The sequence below is a fragment of the Abramis brama genome, assembly GCF_963993115.1.
Source record: "Abramis brama genome assembly, chromosome: 15".
In the NCBI taxonomy this organism is placed as follows: Eukaryota; Metazoa; Chordata; class Actinopteri; order Cypriniformes; family Leuciscidae; genus Abramis; species Abramis brama.
Window position 1 is genome coordinate 25307089 of NC_139977.1, and position 19900 is coordinate 25326988.

The window sequence follows — 19900 nt, forward strand, 5'->3', positions numbered from 1 at the left end:
ATCCAGTCATGTGACATCAGCACAACCCATTGGCCTCACTTCACTTCAGCCAATGTTCAGCCTCCAGGACTGAGGTAAAAACTATTTTACTGTACAAATGGGGGTTACTGAGCGAGTGAAGGGGAAAAATACAGAGAAGGACAAAATGAATGTCAAACAACCTCATCCAAAGGCTTCTGGAATATGCTCAAAATCCTAATCATTATGCATTTAAAACATCATCCGAAAAAAAATCCTAGCTCCTTATACAATCCTTTACAGAGACTTTTCAATGTATTGATTTTGCTTCATCGCTGATCTGTAGCCTTTTCAAGATATGAATTTTTGCAGTGCAGCAGAACTATACTGTATTAAATCATGCTGTACTGTACAGACTGCAGGCCGGGTCTGAGTTAATGAACTCCGTTTTTTTATTTCTCCTCATATTGGGTAATAAAATGTACCGCAGTCTATCAGATATTTGTCACAGCAGGCTAGATCGCTCTAGCACTGATTTTCTCAGTAAGGTGCTGGATAATGTGTTTGAGTTTGACTGCTTTATCAGATCAACTGGATTGGAAAGTGACACTAATGCAAGATAATTATAATTCAATTAAACAAAATTCTGTTTACAGTAACAGTAATTCCATTTATGTGCGTTAAATTAAAAGTAGAAAAGGATACTGCAGTTATATGCTTTGATCGGGTGTCAAACAGAAGAAAGCAAAGGACAGCTGCATGAGACCGTTTCCCCTTCTGGGTCACATGACAAAGTGATTTACTGCGGTCTAAAGTAGAACCGTGAATGTGCAAGAAGCAAGTCTGGCGAATATGCCGACAGCAGAGTCATTCATCTGTACAGTATGTGTTGATGATAAGCATTTCAGATCAGATTCCACTCGGAATTAAAGTCAACTTGAAATCAAGATTGACTACTCTATGGAATAGTGCAGTATTTATTCTAAATAATTTATCCGTACACATCGTTATTTTTTTTAATTCATGATGTGGACTCATAATCTTTAATCAAAATAACCTCCCCTCCTCTAGCAATGACTTTTCTGATGATGTGCTTACTGGCACAAGGGCGGGACGACCTGTCACTCACATGAGATCGACCAATAGCAAACCACAACGATCCAATCAATTCCCAATGGACAATATTAAGCCCCGCCCTACTTTTGTTCTTGTTCAATAAGCCGTTTCATTTGAATATACACCACAATAGGGAAGAAAAGACTATCACAATTTCTGTTTCATGCTGATTTTAAAAACTGAACCATGCAGGCTTTGCAGATAAACATGTTCTCTCGGTTCACGCCTCGCTGTTTCTGTCTCACACTCCTTCACTTAAACACTGAACCTCTCTCCTGAGTAAACCGACTTGAGTCTCATCTCACACCAGCTCTTCATATATTTAACCTTAATGTAGATGTCTTAATTAAGCACGAGCTGTAGTTTGTGATAAAAGTAGATTTTTGGTTAAATTAAGCTATATCTACAGCTGTAATCTAAGATGGCTTAAGCAAGGATGTTTGGATATGATGCAATCGCTGTCTGGTTTAGTGTGATTGACTATTTTGTTGGTTCTCTCTTTCTTTGTACAACAGCCTAGTCAAAAATGATGTCTGCACAATTGGGCATGTTTCATTGCGTTATCACAAATAAAACAGTTGACTATGCACAACTATGCAATATAGAAAATATACCTTTTCATTTATTTTTACTTTGCATCTTACTGGCTGTATGTTCAAAATGATGGTTCCTCTACAACTACGTTAGTTAGCATGAACTAATGATACATAATAATTCTACAGCATTTAAAAATCTTAAATTAATTCTGCATTTTTAAAAACAAACTGTTTAAAAACTTAACTGTGAAAGTCAGTTAATGCTCTGTAAACTAACATGAACAAACAATGAACAATTGTATTTTTATTAACTAACATTAACAGATCTACTTAATAAAAAATACATTGCTTGCTCATAGTTATTGTTAACAAATTAGACCTTTTTTTACAGTGTTACCAATCAAAAAGCAAAAACATAATGAGATAAATATTAAATATCGTTAAAAGGCAATATCACCCAGCTGGTCAGTAAAAAAAAAAAAACAACAACTGTATAACGGCTGCAGATTTAACCCTCCATATTCCCAGGCTCCCTCGGGGTACTCTCATTTCATGACCCACTTTTATGCTCAGTCTCTCGGGAATTTTACGGCCATTTACCTTAAAGAGACAGTCTGTGGTTTTCCTTGTCCTGGTGGGTCTGATTAGATTTTCTGGCATGACAACTAAACCTAGAAACCTTTTATTTTCAAGTTTCATGTTTTGTATTGATGCTTGATTGCATCAGTGAACTTGTTTTTGTTTTGTTTTTGTTTTTCTTATTATTGAGCCATGGTTTACTATTAATATCTGTTCAGTTGGAGTGCAAACAGCAACTGAATAATTAATTTCTTCTTGAGGAGTTCTATAGAGAGCTTTTTAAGGCAATTGATGCTGTCAGAGCATCTCGTCCACACTGCAGTAGTCTATGCGCATAGTGTCATACAGTATAATGCCCCTGAGAAGGTGACTATCCAATATTGTCCTTGTATAACAGACAGAAGATGCTCTGCTAACCCCCAACCAACGTCACAGAGTCCAAGGACAGAGCATCCACCCACACACACGCACACACACACACACACACATTGACTCGGATGCTGTCCTACTGGTATAGAATTTCAGCATGCTGAGTCATTACCCATTCAATGAATGTGCAGAAGAGCTTCTTGAGGAAGAAAGCCACTAGTTATACGTAAATATCATTTATGTTATGGCTGATAAAGAATAAACAGACTAAAACTCCAGTCTATACTATTTTTTGTTTAAAAATTTAAACATTTTGTTTTTGTTTCTTTTATTTTGGTGTTTATTTATATGGTGTTATTATTGAATATTAATAAATGTTCACTTTATTGGTGTCATTAATCACTTTTTAGATGATGGCAAAAGTAATCTATCTGTCAAAATAGGGGAAATGAGTTAGTCACATATCCAATATCAACCGATACCAATAAATGCGAAAATCTCTAATATGCATGCATTGATAATGGTACTGATATGTTGTATCAAGTATTTTGATACAACAGGATATAATGTCCAGAAATATGTGTGTGATCTCAAAAATCCACTCTGTGTGCTGTGTTTTTGGAAATTTAAAAATGTTTCAATTTAAAAATAAAAAGAATGTTTTCATTTCAAATCTCAGATTTAATTCCTTACCGTATATATATATATATATATATATATATATATATATATATATATATATATATATATATATATATATATATATATATATATATATATATATATATATATATATATATCAGTGTGTTTTGTAATCTTACTGTACACTCTTAAAAATAAGAGTGCAATTGATCGTTCCATGAAAAACCTTTAACGTTCAATTAATTTTTACATTATGCAAAATGTTCTTCATTCTAAGAAAAATGGTTATTTTAAGAACTCTTCACTGAAAGGTTATATGTTCTTCTATGGCATAGCTATATATATATAACAAAAAAAAAAATTTGGAACCTATTATTAAGAATTTATGTTTTGTACTATTCTGTACTAGTTCATTTTAGCACTGTGTCTGTCTCAGTGGGACGACATCTTTTATCCTCAGGTCTGATTTATATTTTTCTCCAGAGCTCTCCACTCTGGCTCATTTTCACAGGAAAGCCATAAACCCAGGCTAAACGGGATTCTGGATAATGTATTCCGGGAGAGTCAGCAGAGAGCTTGAACAAAACATCTTAAGTCTTTAATATTACCTTGAATATAATGTCTAATAAAAGCATCCCGAATCAGATCATGCCATTGGTAAAAACCCATGGAGAAACTATAAAACTGTATGAATGACTGCAAGCTCATGGCAGATCTTAATAGAAATCTATAATTCATTTCGACTGTTGGTACATTTTGCATTTGCCTGCAGAGATTGGAAAATGTTACACTGGTCAGTGCATCCTTGCACAAAGCTAATGCAACACCCAAATGTCAGGGCGAGAGCAATCATGGATAATGACAGGCTAGTGGTGCATTTCAGACCTGGAGAAATACAGTAGACTAATACACAGTGATTTATTTAGCAACATCTTCAATGCGTTTCATGGCTTTCCAAATGGACTTTGGGATTGCAAAATATGAGGTCAAACATCTAAAATATCTAGAAGACTACAGAAGCCTGTTTTTTTCATATAATTTATTCTTGTCCTACTTCTCTCTGGTTGGTTTGTCATTAGTGGTGCTTGATAATGCAAGCATCTGTATTACAACTGCTTAAATGGAAATGGATTTGAAGACTTTTCTAACAGATAAGACCATTTTTGGTCAGATGATAAAATGGGTAAAACAAATATTGTATTGTCATTCTGATAGCAATCACCTCAGCAACATGCTAAAATCCCCCTTAGGACTGTGACAATGTGTTTTGAACAGATAAGCACCCTGAAAACAGTTTAAACCAACCTAAGATGATTGTCTAGTCTTAGCTGGTGGTCTTCTTGAACTGAAAAGTGCTCAAAACCCTTATAAAACCAACATTAGGCTGGTTTAAGCTTTAGTACCGATCACACTATTCTCAGAATGTGTAAGATCTAGTTTGTATGGCTACTGCCTTCTTAATTTCCACTCTGCCCTTCATTTAACCCCTCATTCTTTTTTCATTCACACTAGAATCAATCATCATTATCTGGCTGCTATTTTTATCATGGTGTGTCTGTTCTATGGGTTCTTTAAATATGGTGGAGGTTTGTGTATTGAATTGGAGGAGAAAGCAAAAGCTAACCTGGATCAATTGCTACTGAAGGCAATTCTGAAACAAAGAGCCACATACTGGATCAGTGCTCTCCATGCAGCGTTCATTCATACTCTCATATATTAAAACTTGTCCATTGTCACAAATGGTTGAGAAAAATACATGAGAAATGCTTGAAAGGCACAGGGCTCTCTTTGAGCGTTAAGGGAGTTATAAATGTCCTCCGTTCAAGTCAAGCATGAATCACACGCTTGCAATTTGCTGCAAGGCACAATGACTGTCCTCTCTTCGCTTGCCATACACACGTAGACTATGATCAAGGACTTTCGTCTTAAAGGTGCAGTAAGGAATTTCTGAGAAACACTGTTGATATTTGAAATGAACCCAAACAAACACTCTCCTCCCTACATTGCTCCACCCCTACAAGAATGGATATCTCTTTATCATAGCTGAAGCGAAGCAATATAATGCTTTGTGAAAAATAAAGCGAAGATGATAAACGAATGAGAAGGAAGAACAATTAATGAACATACAGTACACAAGTATATAAAAGCAAGAGTTCATTGTTTGTCACCAGCAGCACACCAGCTCCCGCTGCTATAGCTAACATTACAACAACAGCATATCTTGGTTCTGTGAGACATAGCAAAACCAATCTCACTCACATATGGAGCAGAAACAACGCAACCTCCATTTTCAGGCATTCCCCTCTTTCAGCGCTGGATAGCTTTTCTAATATTAACATGGGTCCTAATGCGCATGCCTGATCATAACCCTTCTATTTCCAGTGATATTCTGAGAGGCTGCTGTCCGCAGAGCAAATGGGAGGAGCTTACGTCTAGCGAACGTAATTTGGGCCTAATGGGTGGAGCTAGAATATCCGACCACACCCTAACCCTACCCACTACTCTATCCCTCCACCCTATTAGACGTCCAGAGAGGAGGAGCTGAAGGTCATTTATTTCTGCAGTGAGTACCACTTGGATATTCCTTTGGCCTTATCTCTTTTGTAATGTCTCTCAGCCATCTCTCTTTCTAGTCTTTCTTTAAATCTCCCTCTTGCTCACTCTCTCCTCCCCTATCATGAGTGTATATGCCCCCTACTGCTGATTGGCTGCTCGGTCCGATCCACCTTCAACAGCGTTTATCAGAAATCACTTACTGCACCTTTAATTCAGCTTCAAGTTAAGAGAACAGAGAAGCGTTGTCATCTAAGGGGGTGTCATATACCCTTCATATAGGTTTTGTTTGTGGATGTATATCTGAGAATTCCTCCAGATGTTCTTTATAACTCATTGTATTGGCAAAATAAGCTTGGCAGATATGTGTGTGTGTGTGTGTGTGTGTGTTAAATATACAATTATATATATATCAATATATTTCTTTATATAATAACTATATATATGTAATTATCAAACATGGTAAAGAAGATTATATTGGTTAATGTGTTTGCAGTATGCAGAATCAAAATCTTACTTTTTGTGGAGAAATAAAAGGAAATATGTTTCCCTGAATACTGAATGTAATGTATGGCTGAATCTGGTATAAGTAGGGCATAGTATAAGCTCAATTCATGAAAATGGATCAACAAATAGGCAGGCTAACAAAAGAACTGGTTCATTCAGAACTAGACTAATGCCTATGAAAGACCCTTTAGACAAATACTATGAGTCATTTACACATGCTTTCCATCTACTCCCCTTACATTGCATCCAACATTTCCCTGTGAATATTACATCTTTTAAAAATAAAAACAAAACTATGACAATCTAAGCAAGGATGTACGTGCATTTGGCCAGTCCCCTCTCATCTCTTTGCTCTCTATCTGACCCTGCGTCTGATGATGTGTATCTCATGTCCCACGAGAAGACAGTGAAACCAACACACACACACACACCCACGCCACATCAGAGACCACAGGAAAACCAATCCATCATCCTGTGTGTGAGGAAGACAGAATCCATCGCAGATGTTCGGAGCACTAATGATCAGGTTTCAGTCAATATTGATTATATGTGTCTCTTCCATTTGGACTGGACAATGCAACAGCATTTTCACTATTATGTAATATTTTCCATGCTTTCAGTTTTTTAGCAGGTGTTTAAACAACATTAACTGATCTATTACAAATGAAACAAACTCAAAATGTTTAATATGATTCTGTTGAATGATGAGGGGATAATACATGGGTCAATGACAAATAATTACTGTATATATAGGAAATGTTTTTGGAAATATTAAAAATGTTGCTTTAATATGTTCCTCAATCAAATTTAGACAATATAATAATTTTAAAACCTTTTAAAACCTTTTTAAACATATTTTCATAAAAGGTTTTTTAGATGACCTAAAGGGGTTCTCTTTGAAATCCATGTTTTATCAGTTTTTATCACGTAACTACAAAATGTAGTTACAACAAAACTGATTTAAATGTGTTGGACTGAAGTTTTTCATATATTAATACTTTATTTGCTTCACTGGTTCACACGATATATATATCGAAATTTGAGCTTTTCCATGATCAAACGCATCTGTTCATTTATTAAAAATAATATAAACACATTAAAATGCAAGTTTTAAAAAATTGTGGGGCTTTTGTGGAGAAAAACAAATGCTGGGAAAAGTAGTTTGGCATATATATATATATATATATATCTATCTATCTATATATATATATATATATATATATATATATATATATATAGGCCTATACATATTTATATATATATAAATATATATATAAACCACACAATTTTTTATAGCTTGCATTTTAATGTGTTTATATTATTTTTAATACACTAACTGATGCGTTTGATCATGGCAAAGCTCAAATTGCGATTCCAAATTATAAGCATGCAAGCCCTGAGATAAGAGAGTGAGAGTCGTAATAATTGATTTCATCAACCTTTCAAACAGGTCATTTCAAAACGATTGTCTTCTTATCCTGCTGCATAAGCAAAATCTCTAAAAAACGAAAGCACCAACAACCGCCATCAATCTGTCTGCACTAAACGCCATTCCCTTGCGCTACACATGACAGATACAGCTCCACATCTGAGGGATGCGCATTCGGTGCTCTCATTTTCCACTACTCAACCGAACACGAACAACTCCGCCATTTAACGATCACCCAGCTGGAGATGCGAGCCAGCTGCATTCATGTTAAAAGCACGGGCACTTCCTGGGCAGAGCAGTTCACCAGCTGGAGCTTTACGCAATGGAATATAATGCACTGGTGATCAATCACAGGGGTGAGGCTGTGCCAAAACGCATTTATTAAGCTAATTTTCGGATGTGGCAGGTAGAGTTATGCAAACATCGTTTCAATTGTATTCTCATTAGTTATAAAGATAATAATAGGAGTATAATAAAATATCATCTCTGACACAATTCCCTGCGTAATTCCTCAAACGTCCGTGCAGAACAAGGGCGTTCCTGTTCTGGACCATCTTTATCAAGCTTTTTTTCCTGTTAGTCTGGTTCTCGTGCCACATATTTATAATTTAAACAACATGCAATGGGAATAAAACCTATTCATGTCATGCTCCACTGATGCACAATGCGTATCCGCAACATCCCGAGAGTAATGTCCTCCCCGTTCAGCACAATGGCAGGGAAACAACCAGCCGCATCCAGGGGAACAGAACGCTGAGGAACACTAATGACATGCAACGGGAAGGTACCATAAATTAGCACGTTCACATGGTTAAACATTAAACCTCAGTAGCCGAGGAGAATTAACATTATGGTCTTACTTTCGCCAACGACCGCCTTTAATCCAATTGGTGCCATGATGCTCGTGAGTGTTCGCCCGTGTGCAGTGTGTTCTCCTCCCTCTCCTCCTCTTGCTGTCTCTGGTTGAGCGATGCTGCGCACTCCTCATGGCAACTGACTGCGGAGATCCGTCACTGCGCATGCGCCCCTCTCTCCTCCACATGAGCTCATGATACAGATCGCCAAACGCTGAGGGCGCAAACACAGAATCAAAAGTGAATGCTTACTTGATTTCATACTGATTTTCTTTTTCCCCCCTCCATGCCATGATCAATGGAGATTTTAAAATATCATTGCACCTGTTTCTATGGCGTTCATTGGCTGCCACTAAAGGTTTAATATTTTACATTGACTTTTAATATCATTAGCAAACAAAGCCGTTTTAGTTTACTTCATTCAATTAAAAACATACACTACCAGTTAAAAGTTTTGGATCGGTAAGTTTTTTCTTCTGCTCACCAAGGCTGCATTTATTTGATAAAAAAAAAAAAACAGTAATATTGTGAAATATTATTAGAATATAAAACAGATGTATATGTGAATATAAAGCAAATTGTAATTTATTCCTGTGATTAAAGCTGAATTTTCAGCAAAATTACTCCAGTCTTCAGTGTCACATGATTATTTAGAAATCAAATATGATGATTTGATGCTCAAGAAACATTTATGAATATTAACAATGTTGAAAACAGTTATTTACATTTTTACTTCAGGATTCTTTGATTAAAGTTCAAAAGAACAGCATTTATCTGAAATAGAAAGCTTTTGTAACATTAAAAGGTTCTATTTCAAATAAATGCCGTTCTTTTGAACTTTAATCAAACTTTCATCAAAGAATCCTGAAAAAAAATTACACAACTGTTTTCAACATTGATAGCCTAATAATAATTAATGTTTTAAAGCATCAAAGCCGCATTTTAGAGTGATTTCTGAAGAGACTTATTTTAAAAGACATTAAAAATCTTACCGATCCAAAACTTTTGACTGGTAGGCTAGTGTACACATTGTGAAGTTATTAATTAAAGATAGGCTATTATTAATGACCAATGCAAATAAAAATGATTTAATAAAAAAGACAAACTGTAACAATATTACACATTTTACTGTTGTCGTGTAGCCCACAGTAGTTATCCGTGATCATCATCAAATTTGAACCGCATGAGGGCGTCAAAACTCTACTAAACATGAACCCTTTATCGTAACGCCATTTAACTTTCGATGATATAAAAAAGACAGTGGTTTTGAGATCTTTTTGTTTATTTTATATTTATGACTAGTTTCTAATTAAAATAATTATTGTAAAATATAATTATTTTAACAGTATTTTTTGTCACGCTAAAATAATATTATATTACAATTAAATTGTTTATTTTATAAATTATATTATTTTATCAATATTATTTAGTTTTTATAAAATATAAGTATATTAAAATTATAGGCTATTATTATATCAATATATCTAAACATTTTCATCATATAATCATAATTTAATCATATTAAATCCTATTGTTATATGAAAGTACATTTTAATAATAATATTTTTAACTTATTTTAAACGACCATGAAAAACTATTAAAAAAATATTTTATGCCAAAAAAATGTTAATAAAAATATTTAAACTGGTTTTCAGGAAATTATATTATCAAACTTCTGTGCCAAACTATAAAGCAATATGTTATGTTATTTTATTTTAATTATATATATATATATATATATATATAGGCTATATATATATATATATATATATATATATAGGCTATATATATATATATATATATATATATATATATATAATATTACAATTTGAATATTAACTTCAAGAGAAAGCAGAGCAAGCCGCAATGGCTCCATTCAAATTCCTGAAAAGTAGTTTGCATTTCCTGGAGACAATATCAGTTTGGGAATTAAGTTTTAAAGATGTAATTGTGGAATTCAATGTGGAAAATAATTGTGGAAAAAAAATAATTATTGGCGAGCTATATTAAAACATATTCTGTAGTAATTTCAAAACCAAGACAGGTTTCTACTCTTATTTAATAAATAAATAAATAAATCAAGCAAATCCCATCATATAACAAAAGCTGTATGCGATTCCATGATCATATCAGACGCTCGATCTATAGGCTAATCAGCCGTGATTAAAAATACAACACGGTTTGTTGTGAAGTTGGGTGTGTCAGTGTGTGTAAACCACACCCTCTGAATGGCACTCATTTGACTGAACAAGTTTAAATGAGTCTTGTTTCTCACACAGTCACGTCAACGCAAAATGAACGCAACGCTCTGAGTGACCAGGGATGGTTAATTTGGAAGACACATTTCTGTAGTGTTTCCTAAGTTTCGGATACAAAGTAACTTTCCTCAATATCTGTGATTGTCATTTAAATCGCCATCATGGGTGATGTGGTTTCTTCCAACCTGGACGAAGGCAAGCGGGAGATGATTACAGGTAAAACGCGTTTGTGTTACTTTTATGTTACATTCTCGGTACAAAAATAATACTTAAAACTTAAATGCTTATAGTGAACGTGGACACGAGAAAGAGAGCTTATTTAAACAGTGTAGTACAACAAAGAAAACCTGGACTCGTTCGCGAGACGCGTTTTTCACTTAGAAATCACAGTCCTGTCATCATTAACTGAGACTGTCAGTTCATAACTTTCTGCATAACTCGTTTTATGTTGCACGGAAAGAATAGAGAAAGTCATACAAGATGCAAGAACATGAAGGTGAGTAAATGATGACAGAACTGAATTTGACGCGATGTCTTAAAAAACACGACGGAATGTAAGAACGCGTCGTGTGTAAACGCCCCTTAATGCCTCAAGTATACACATACTGGTTTAAATGACCTTTTGAGCCATTATTGAGTAATAATATTTGTATTAAAAACACTTGATATTGCTAATCCTTTTTCGAATCGGCTTCCCACGCCACGCGTTTATTAGCGTTTAACCCTTGTTTTTCCACTTTGTAAACTTCACTCAGTTTTTCTATGAGTGATTTAATATTATCTTCAAACCCTATAATAGTATAGTTTTGTGTCCACAAATGATATTTTTTGCTATATCTCTAATAATAATAATAAAAGTATTTTTGTCTGCATTATGGTTCCTCTAGTTGGTTTAGAGAACTAGTAAATATCCTCTACCTGTTGAGACATGCTCCACTAAAACCATATATTAATTCCTCTCCCAATATGATGTGAAATTATTACGTTCTTTAATAGAAATAGGCCTATGCTTTTCTCATTAAAGGTTTTTATTTGAAGAGATCATTTGGAAAACTGCAATTATGTTTACAACATTTGCTTTTGTTTAACAAGGCTTTTAGAGATTTTCTAGAAACTTCCATGAACATTTCATAGATATCCTGTGCTACCAAACTGACACGTGGGAAAGGAAATGTTACCAGTCCATAATTTGTGACGTATGTGGTGGTTACTGTGCTTTGGAGCTGTCTCCTCTCCCCCCTCCCCCCCCCCAGTTTTTCCCTCATGTCAATCCTAGAAAAGATCTATGAGTGTAAACAGTCTTGATAAATAAAGCCCAAGTATCTTTAACAGTTCTTTTAGTTGGGGCAAGCCGCCAAAAGAAGTTAAATGGAATAATATCCAAAAGATAGGCTATGTTCCCATAATAACTTTCGGATATAACAAAAGCTCTTTTGCCTGTGACTGGAAATATTGGATCACTACAACCTTGTATGTACACACACACACACACTCTTAGAACAAGTCAGGACTGGTTCACAAGTATAGGTTTCATTGTGTGCGTTTGAAGTACGAGTCTGGATCTTTCACTGATGATGATAGGCTTGAGTCACTTGAGGAGTTGCCACTTCATGAAATGATTGTCTCATTCTAAGCTCATTTCTGAGAAATATTTCCGTGAGATCAATGCAGGTGGATCTCATGCAGACGCTTTTGCTGATGTCATAAAAAGCAATCTGCTGACTCAGCCCTCCTGAAATTCCACTGCTCTGAAATGAACTGTGGGAAGATGTTTGGTCTTCAGATGACAAAAAAGCCACCCCCATAGACTCTCCCTTAATGAGGCCTGGAGCAGTTATGAAGATGTCTGTGGTAGATGGACAGGAGGTCAGCAGGTTGACAGGAGGTTTGAACACAGGAAATTCCTCTTTAGACCTCCCTCGTGAACTATTTGACTAATAGGGCTGGATGTTTTCTTAGAGTAAGATCAAGTATGAACATGTCTTGGAGTAATAGGGAGGATCTTCTCAAGGTGTCCTCATGCCCTCATACATCGGTCTCCCCCTTGTCTTTCACTCCCTCTATCAATTTCATGGACAGTGCAGGGTTAATCTGCTGACTGTGCATGCGGGAGGGGATGTTTGTCATCTTTTGGTCTTTATGTTCGCTATGGTGTAGATCCGTGCACACTATAACGGCTAATATCTATTGAAGCTTGTTTCCGCCACTAAATAAAAAATAAAAAAGGTAATTGCAACTTTTTATCTCACAATTCAGAACTTTTTTTCTCACAATTGCGAGTTTACATCTCACAATTCAGAATTTTTTTTCTCAAAATTGGGATATAAACTCGCAATTGTGAGTTATTATGAGATTCTGACCTTTTTTTTTTCGCAATTCAGATTTTTCAGGAAAAAAAAAGTTTTTAATTTTTTTTTACTTTTATAAGATCTGTTAGGCAAATACATGAGGAGAGTTCTCCACATGAAAGACACACAACTGGCACATCAACGTGCTGCTACTTTATTAAAAAGAAGTATTAAATTAAATGTGAAGGATTTTAACTGTGACAAGATGATTAACAGGATAGTTTACAGTGACAGGATGTGTGTAAATGTGAGACAAAGTGTCCATTTGATTAAAGATGTAGTTTAATGACATGATAGTATGTCCCAAAGCTTGTCTACTCTTTTGATACACACTATAAAGTATGTACTTTTTCTTCAGAAAAAGAGTGCATACTTTTTAAGGCTGTGCTCTTTGTAAAGAACTTAACTTAAAATGTAAAATTAAATTTTTGTGTAAAAATGTATGAAAAATAATATATTTGTAATAATTTAAAGGAACAGGTCAAATGTAAAATTTCTTTAAAGAAAAAAACAGAATTTATGTAAATATAAAATCATACATTTTATTTGAAAACAGTGAAAATATTTTTAGGACAAGCCGAAATCTGACCTACTAACCTCACTTGACCAGGTTTTTTTTTTTTTTTTTAAGATTGGAAAAATGGCCACTAGTCTCAACTGTATGCGTGTTTATTTTAGTCTCTTTTGTTTTGTAATGCTTTTGTTACAGGTAGTTGCTCTATTGCGGTTTTTTTAATCTTTTAGATGCCATGAACCAGCTATTATGATCTTTGTGTGAGGGAACCCTTTCCCAAAGGCGTGTGCGTGCATGTGTGTGTGTGTGTGTGCGTGCATGTGTGTGTGTATGTACACACGTGTAAATGTTATTTGGAAAATATTTAGTAGCTATTATTAACTTATTACCTTTTTATACTCACTATAGTACTGTGCTGGGACAGTATTTTATTTATTTATTTATTTTAATCAATTTTAAGTATCTTAAAATAATTTTTTCTAAACATTTCTACGGACCCTCTAGCATTCCCTTGCAGCCCCCCCAGGTTTGAGAACCACTGCTCTAATGTCCACACTCCGAGTGAAACCCATCTTAAGATGTGACGAGTGACGTGATGTGCCGTGTTCGCAATGGCATTCAATTTCAGCGCTTCTGAAGATAACGTAGTTTTCCTGCGAATCGACGCCGATACCTGTTCCTCCTGTGCCGATTGAACGTCTATAAACGCTCTCTGCAAATATACATGTGAAAGAATACTGTGGAATAGTCAACACTGAGCCAAAGCAAACTGAGTCTACAAGTTATTCTAGTTTAATACAATAGTGGGTCTTCTAGAGGACGGTCTACCACAGACGCGTCGGCTGCTGCATTCACGCAAACAAAACAACATGCTTTTCATGTTCAGATTTCCTGTAACAAGAAGCTTCTAATCTGATGGATTTCTTAAGAAAAAAAGGTGCAAGTGGAAAGATTCTTTCCTTTGGAGAACTAGGCCATGGTACAGTAAACGGAAATACCCAGAAGGCCATGTGTACTTGGAGCACTGTACTATAAATTTAGTTTGACATCAGATGTGGCCTTCTTCCTTTTCCGTCCTTGTCAGGTTGTTCCTTCCTGTTCTTATGGAGGCATCTCCTTTCACATGCATGCGAACATGCCTCAAGAGATTGTTTAACAAGTTCATTTTAAATACCAAGGATAGCCTATCGTTTGCTGTAAAACTAGACCAAGATACTTTGAATATGGCATTCAAATGTGATCGCCTCTAATCATGCGTCACTTTTTCCATTTATTGCCCCCTTTATATAAGCAAATTATTCTTAATAGCACCATCTTCTTTTCATAAAGCTTCGATAAGCCTGCAGGCTCAGGTCTTTTCATTTTTAATGTGTATTTTCATACTGTGTCTGTGTTTGTGTATTTCCACACTTGACTGTTTTTGCAACTGTTTCTCTTTTTATCAAGAACGCCCTTTAATTGTTGACCTCCTTTTGTGTTCTAACCCTATTGAATTTCTGGAAAGCCTGAATCAGCATTTACACATATATATTTCCACATAACTGTTATGATGTCGCAACAGAATACATGGTGAGGATTGTCCCACAGTCTGTCCCAAAAATCATGATATTTATCTTGGTTAATGTTATTATTTGTCATTTGAACCGTGATATTATAATCCCTTACATCTCATATGGCAGTGTATTTTATAAATTATTATGAATTTATTTATTTTGTAAATTTATTATCTAAATTACTTTGTGTTTTTTTTAAAATAGAATATAGGCCTAAAGGAATTTATTATTATTATTATTATTATTATTATATAACTAAGAATCTTGGATCAAGTTACACTCTGTGTGTGTTTGCATCTTTGTTGTTATCTTGCCTAATTGCTATTGGGAACAATTCACAACTAAAAGACTAAACTAACTCAACAGGTTTCTAACATTTTGTGATTGGATGAAATGGTGGTATAAACATTTAACAATCAGAGTAACCTCCAACAAATGCAACCTGCAATTTGCAGTAAACTCTGCAGCTGAAAGGTGATCATTTCTTTCCTCTGCTGCGGTCCTGCTTAAAATCTAACGTTCCTGTGTGTCTGTTCCAACCTAGCCCGCACCAGTGCCGTGATGGCAGAGTTTGGGAGGTTTTACGAGCAGCAGTACGCCGTGGCTTTGTTCAACAGTGTGCGCTTTGAGATCGAAGGAGGAGGGAATGTCCAGACACAACTACTACATAGAAAGGTAAAGCCCCTCATATTTCCATGAATTTCACCTTTACATCCCAGAAAGAAAATGAAATGGCAAAGAAACCAGGTTAACCATACCGCAGGTTAAAATGAGGTAAGAAATAAAATGAGGTAAGAAATAAGCCTCCTTGCTTTTTTTTCCTTTTCCCTCCTCATTTAGAAGGCTCTCTGTGGTCTTGCTTATCGGCATGGAGTCGGTAAAGAGGAAGTGGAACAAATTTCACACAAGTTAAATAGCTGTAACAGAAACCCTAATAGCGCACACACACAAAAAGCACATAAAGACTTCAGTCGCCATTCCACCAACTGATGAATCAAAGGATCTTGGGTAGTTCTGACTTTCTCATGCTCCTTTTCAATCACATTTATGCTGGTGCTGGTGCCAACCCACATTTCCACTGACTTGAGTGATGAATATTGACATAACCAACAACATAACCGGCTCACAAATGAACTTTTGAGCATTACTCTCTTTTGTTTATTACTCTCAGCAGGTCTAAGGAGCCTAAACCAGCTTTCTGCAGTGGAAAAATGCTTCAAATAGTTTCTGATCAGACACCAGCACACCTGCTACTTTTACACGCAACCAAATAATCCATTAGTAATCGGATTGACAGCTCAGTCGGACTGAAAAGCCTTCTTGTTAACACCTTAATTGATCCAATTGAGCTCGATCCGAATGAAAAAAAAAATCGGATTCAAAGGGGTGGTTTATTCCTTTTCTAATCCGATCGAGAGATTGCGCATGTGCAATGACTTCGAAATGGCATAATGACGTATGATGCGCGGAACGAGCTGCAGTTGTTAAATAAAATAAATATCAAAAATGACTCGTTATTCTAAAATTCTCCTACCACTTCATCGTCTGTGAAGTGAAGTCCCATCAATCCTCACTTCGTACTCTCATCCACAGACACTTTGTTTGGGGCGCAGGAAGGGGTGTTTTTACTGTTTGATAAATATAAGCAGTGTGGCATAACTCGTCGTGTTCATGTGCTCGTCGTCTGCTCTTCAAAACAAAGAAAAAAGCAATTTAGGAGAATTGCTCTGTACATTCGTACAGTGTGTACATGTCAAATAATCAATTCTGATTAGAAGCTTGTGGCATATAAACACATACATCAACCCGGTCACTTTATTTATCGTTCATGTAAACACTACGCTCGGATTCATCAATCGTAATGAATACATTTCGATTGAAACAAAAGGTGTGCGTGTAAACAGCCACTGTCTGTTTGAATTGGGCTTGAGAGATGATCTTGCGAAGAAAATTAGTCCCCCGGTTATCTCCGTTATCTTAACTAATCTGGAGACCAATGAGAAAGGAAAATGTTCACAATTGAAGGCTGCTGAGTTTTTAAACTTTCTACAAAGTCCCCTACCTCTCCAATTATCAATTGTCCATGATGTAATTTGATCTCAACTCATCACAGAAATCGAGACTACAGCCAAGAAAAACCCTTCTCAAGAGCTGTGCACAATAATTTTTCAAGTCCCTCAATTGTTATGAGCCAAGATAAAAAATATTTGTCTATTTTTTGGGATTTGGTTTCAAAGATTAACCGATTAACCATGTTCAAAGGCATGTTCACTCACCGGCAGTAAATTTGGCATCATTAGCAGAAAGCTGTGGTTTTGATTGTAGACATAACACAACCTTGAATGCCTTTTATGTACCAGTTGCTCTGCCCATTTCTTATTTTAGGCAGAATCACTGAGATCAGTGTTATATAAACACATCTTCAGCTAGCCTTATTGTTATTCCAGACTGTTGGGAGTGTTCATGTTGGTCTTCTAAACATCATTCATTGTATTGTTTAGTCATGCTTTCATCTAGTACAATGATTTTGATTCACATTCATTTAAAATGTGTTTGTTCCCACCACAGGACCCTCTGAAGAACAAGTCCATCTTCTCCGGAGGTCTGTTTCAGTATCTGGAAGAGAGCAAGAAATGGAGGAGTCGCTTTTTGTACGTGGGCGACTCTTACAACATCGGCTTGTATGAGAGCAAAGCGGTGAGTGTAAACCGCTGAGTGTGGTTTATAATTGTTTTTTTATGTTCACCACGAACACACCCAGCTCAGATAATTAAATGTAAACAAAAGAAAAATGATCTGAATGTTAATCTTGCATTATTGGACCTCTCTTAAATTGCACTGCTGTTAGTGGACATGTACTGTATGTCATTTCCCCAGCTGCAGATGGATTCTGAAAAGTCTGTTTCCTCTACAGGCACATGATCGAGGTCTACACTCCAAAGGGGTCGTTAACTGTGCCGGGTACAGAGCCCTAACCTCTATGGAGGAGTACCTGGCGCTTCTCGACAATAGCCTGAGTGGTGAGAAATGAATTAATATGATAAATAAATAACATGATACTAAAAAAAGTTGTTTAGAAAATCCTATTGTAATCCTAAAAGATTCTTATTGGAATGTAGTACAAAATTATTTTAAAAGTCCAAGTAGGGTTTAAAAATTACATTATATACATGAGGGTTAGGCTTTTATGTATAATACATATAAAGGTATTAATAATGTTTGTTACAATGAAGTGCATAATTTCTAGATAATTGTAACCAAAGTTATAATGCATTATAAGATTTGCACATTCCTTGTTACATCTCAAATTGTTTTTGTCATCATGTTTTCATCTAAAGGTTTAACAATAATTAGATAAATTAAGCGTAGCGTCAGTTCTGGCAGGTCACGTTAGTCAAGCTCATATCAGCTGACACTCTGCTGATCCACGTCTACCTATAGAAATACGACGCCTATCACTGTATACATATATAAGCTCTATCGCCATCGCGTTTTATCAGGAGCGAATTACCCTCCTCCATCCCCAGCTCCTCCTCTCGTCAGTCAGTATGGCATTCTGGTTCCCCTTGACTCAGAATAAATTCTCGAATTATGTTGTATTTTAAAATCTTGAATTAATGATATCTGCAATACGTTCTTGTTGGTTCTGTTGTGTTTACCCTAAGGGGGGTTATTGCTGCTCTCCCTGCTCTTATCCATGCTCTGCTGCATGGGAGTTCTTGACCAGAACCATACCGCCAATCCTAACTGTATGCAATTGCGAATCGTATTTGACGATTAGTGGTCCTAACAGAAGTATTATAACTGTGGTTACAGATATTCATGAGACCATAAAATGCATCAAAAGGCATAGTTAAATGCATTATTTTTTTATATACATTAATAATTTTATAATGCAGTAAATATAAAGGCTTTAAGTGTTACAGAAAGTTCTTATTTGAATCTCATAATATAATATGCATCATTTTATTTATGTATGGACAGGATAAATTGCAGAATGAGTTCTCTGATTAGACTATACTTCTGTATACAGTGTATTCAGTGTAATTTGTGTTCATCTTCTTGTATTGTGTGTGTTGTTTTAGATACAAAGGCCAAAGTGGCAAGTGCCCCATTTCTGAAGTGCCCCACACAGTTTCCCCTCATCCTATGGCATCCATATGCCCGCCATTACTACTTCTGTGTGATGACAGAGAAAGAACAGAAGAAGTGGCATGCCGTCTTCCAGGACTGTGTGAGACACACCAACAACGGTGAGTCACTATCACAAACAATGACAAAACAAAGAAGTCCTGCTGTTTGAAAAAAACTTAAATGTGCGTTTTTATCAGTTTAAAAAGATCTATCTTATCTACTTTACTCATTTATATAACATTTGCAGGAAACGGTGGTTCATATTCTTGTGGTGTTTTGTGCACACTAAAGATGCACATTGTCATGAGAATGTTCCTGTAGTTTGTTTTGGGGAAATTAAAAATGCCGTAGAAGTAAATTTTGCCGGATCAACTACTTTACTGTGCTCCAAAATAACATTAAAACAAAACAAGATTTGACTGTCTTTCCTCCCTTTCAATCAAACATAATCTATAGAGTTTCTAGCTAAATATTTAAAGAATTCCCTGAATGCCTTTGCAATAATTCATAGTATTATATTACCCTTATCTCCACCCTCACAAATCTTCTG

The 19900-nt window shown here is 35.6% G+C and overlaps 2 protein-coding genes across 3 annotated transcripts in view; one reads left to right on the forward strand and one right to left on the reverse strand.

The window, feature by feature from the left end:
* stxbp1a (syntaxin binding protein 1a) overlaps nt 1-8692 on the reverse strand; it is a 31420-nt gene extending 22728 nt beyond the window's left edge. For both annotated transcript variants that reach the window (XM_084136722.1, XM_084136723.1), the window contains exon 1: nt 8550-8692. In XM_084136722.1, the coding sequence (XP_083992848.1) occupies nt 8550-8586 (37 nt within the window). In that variant the 5' untranslated portion in view covers nt 8587-8692. The remainder of the gene's footprint in view (nt 1-8549) is intronic.
* A 2084-nt stretch (nt 8693-10776) lies between these two features.
* The window catches only part of niban2a (niban apoptosis regulator 2a), a 34766-nt gene continuing 25642 nt past the window's right edge, over nt 10777-19900 (forward strand). Inside the window, exons 1-5 of the mRNA XM_084136868.1 lie at nt 10777-11017; nt 15761-15891; nt 17785-17913; nt 18131-18236; nt 19302-19469. Of these exons, the coding sequence (XP_083992994.1) occupies nt 10963-11017; nt 15761-15891; nt 17785-17913; nt 18131-18236; nt 19302-19469 (589 nt within the window). The 5' untranslated portion in view covers nt 10777-10962. The remainder of the gene's footprint in view (nt 11018-15760; nt 15892-17784; nt 17914-18130; nt 18237-19301; nt 19470-19900) is intronic.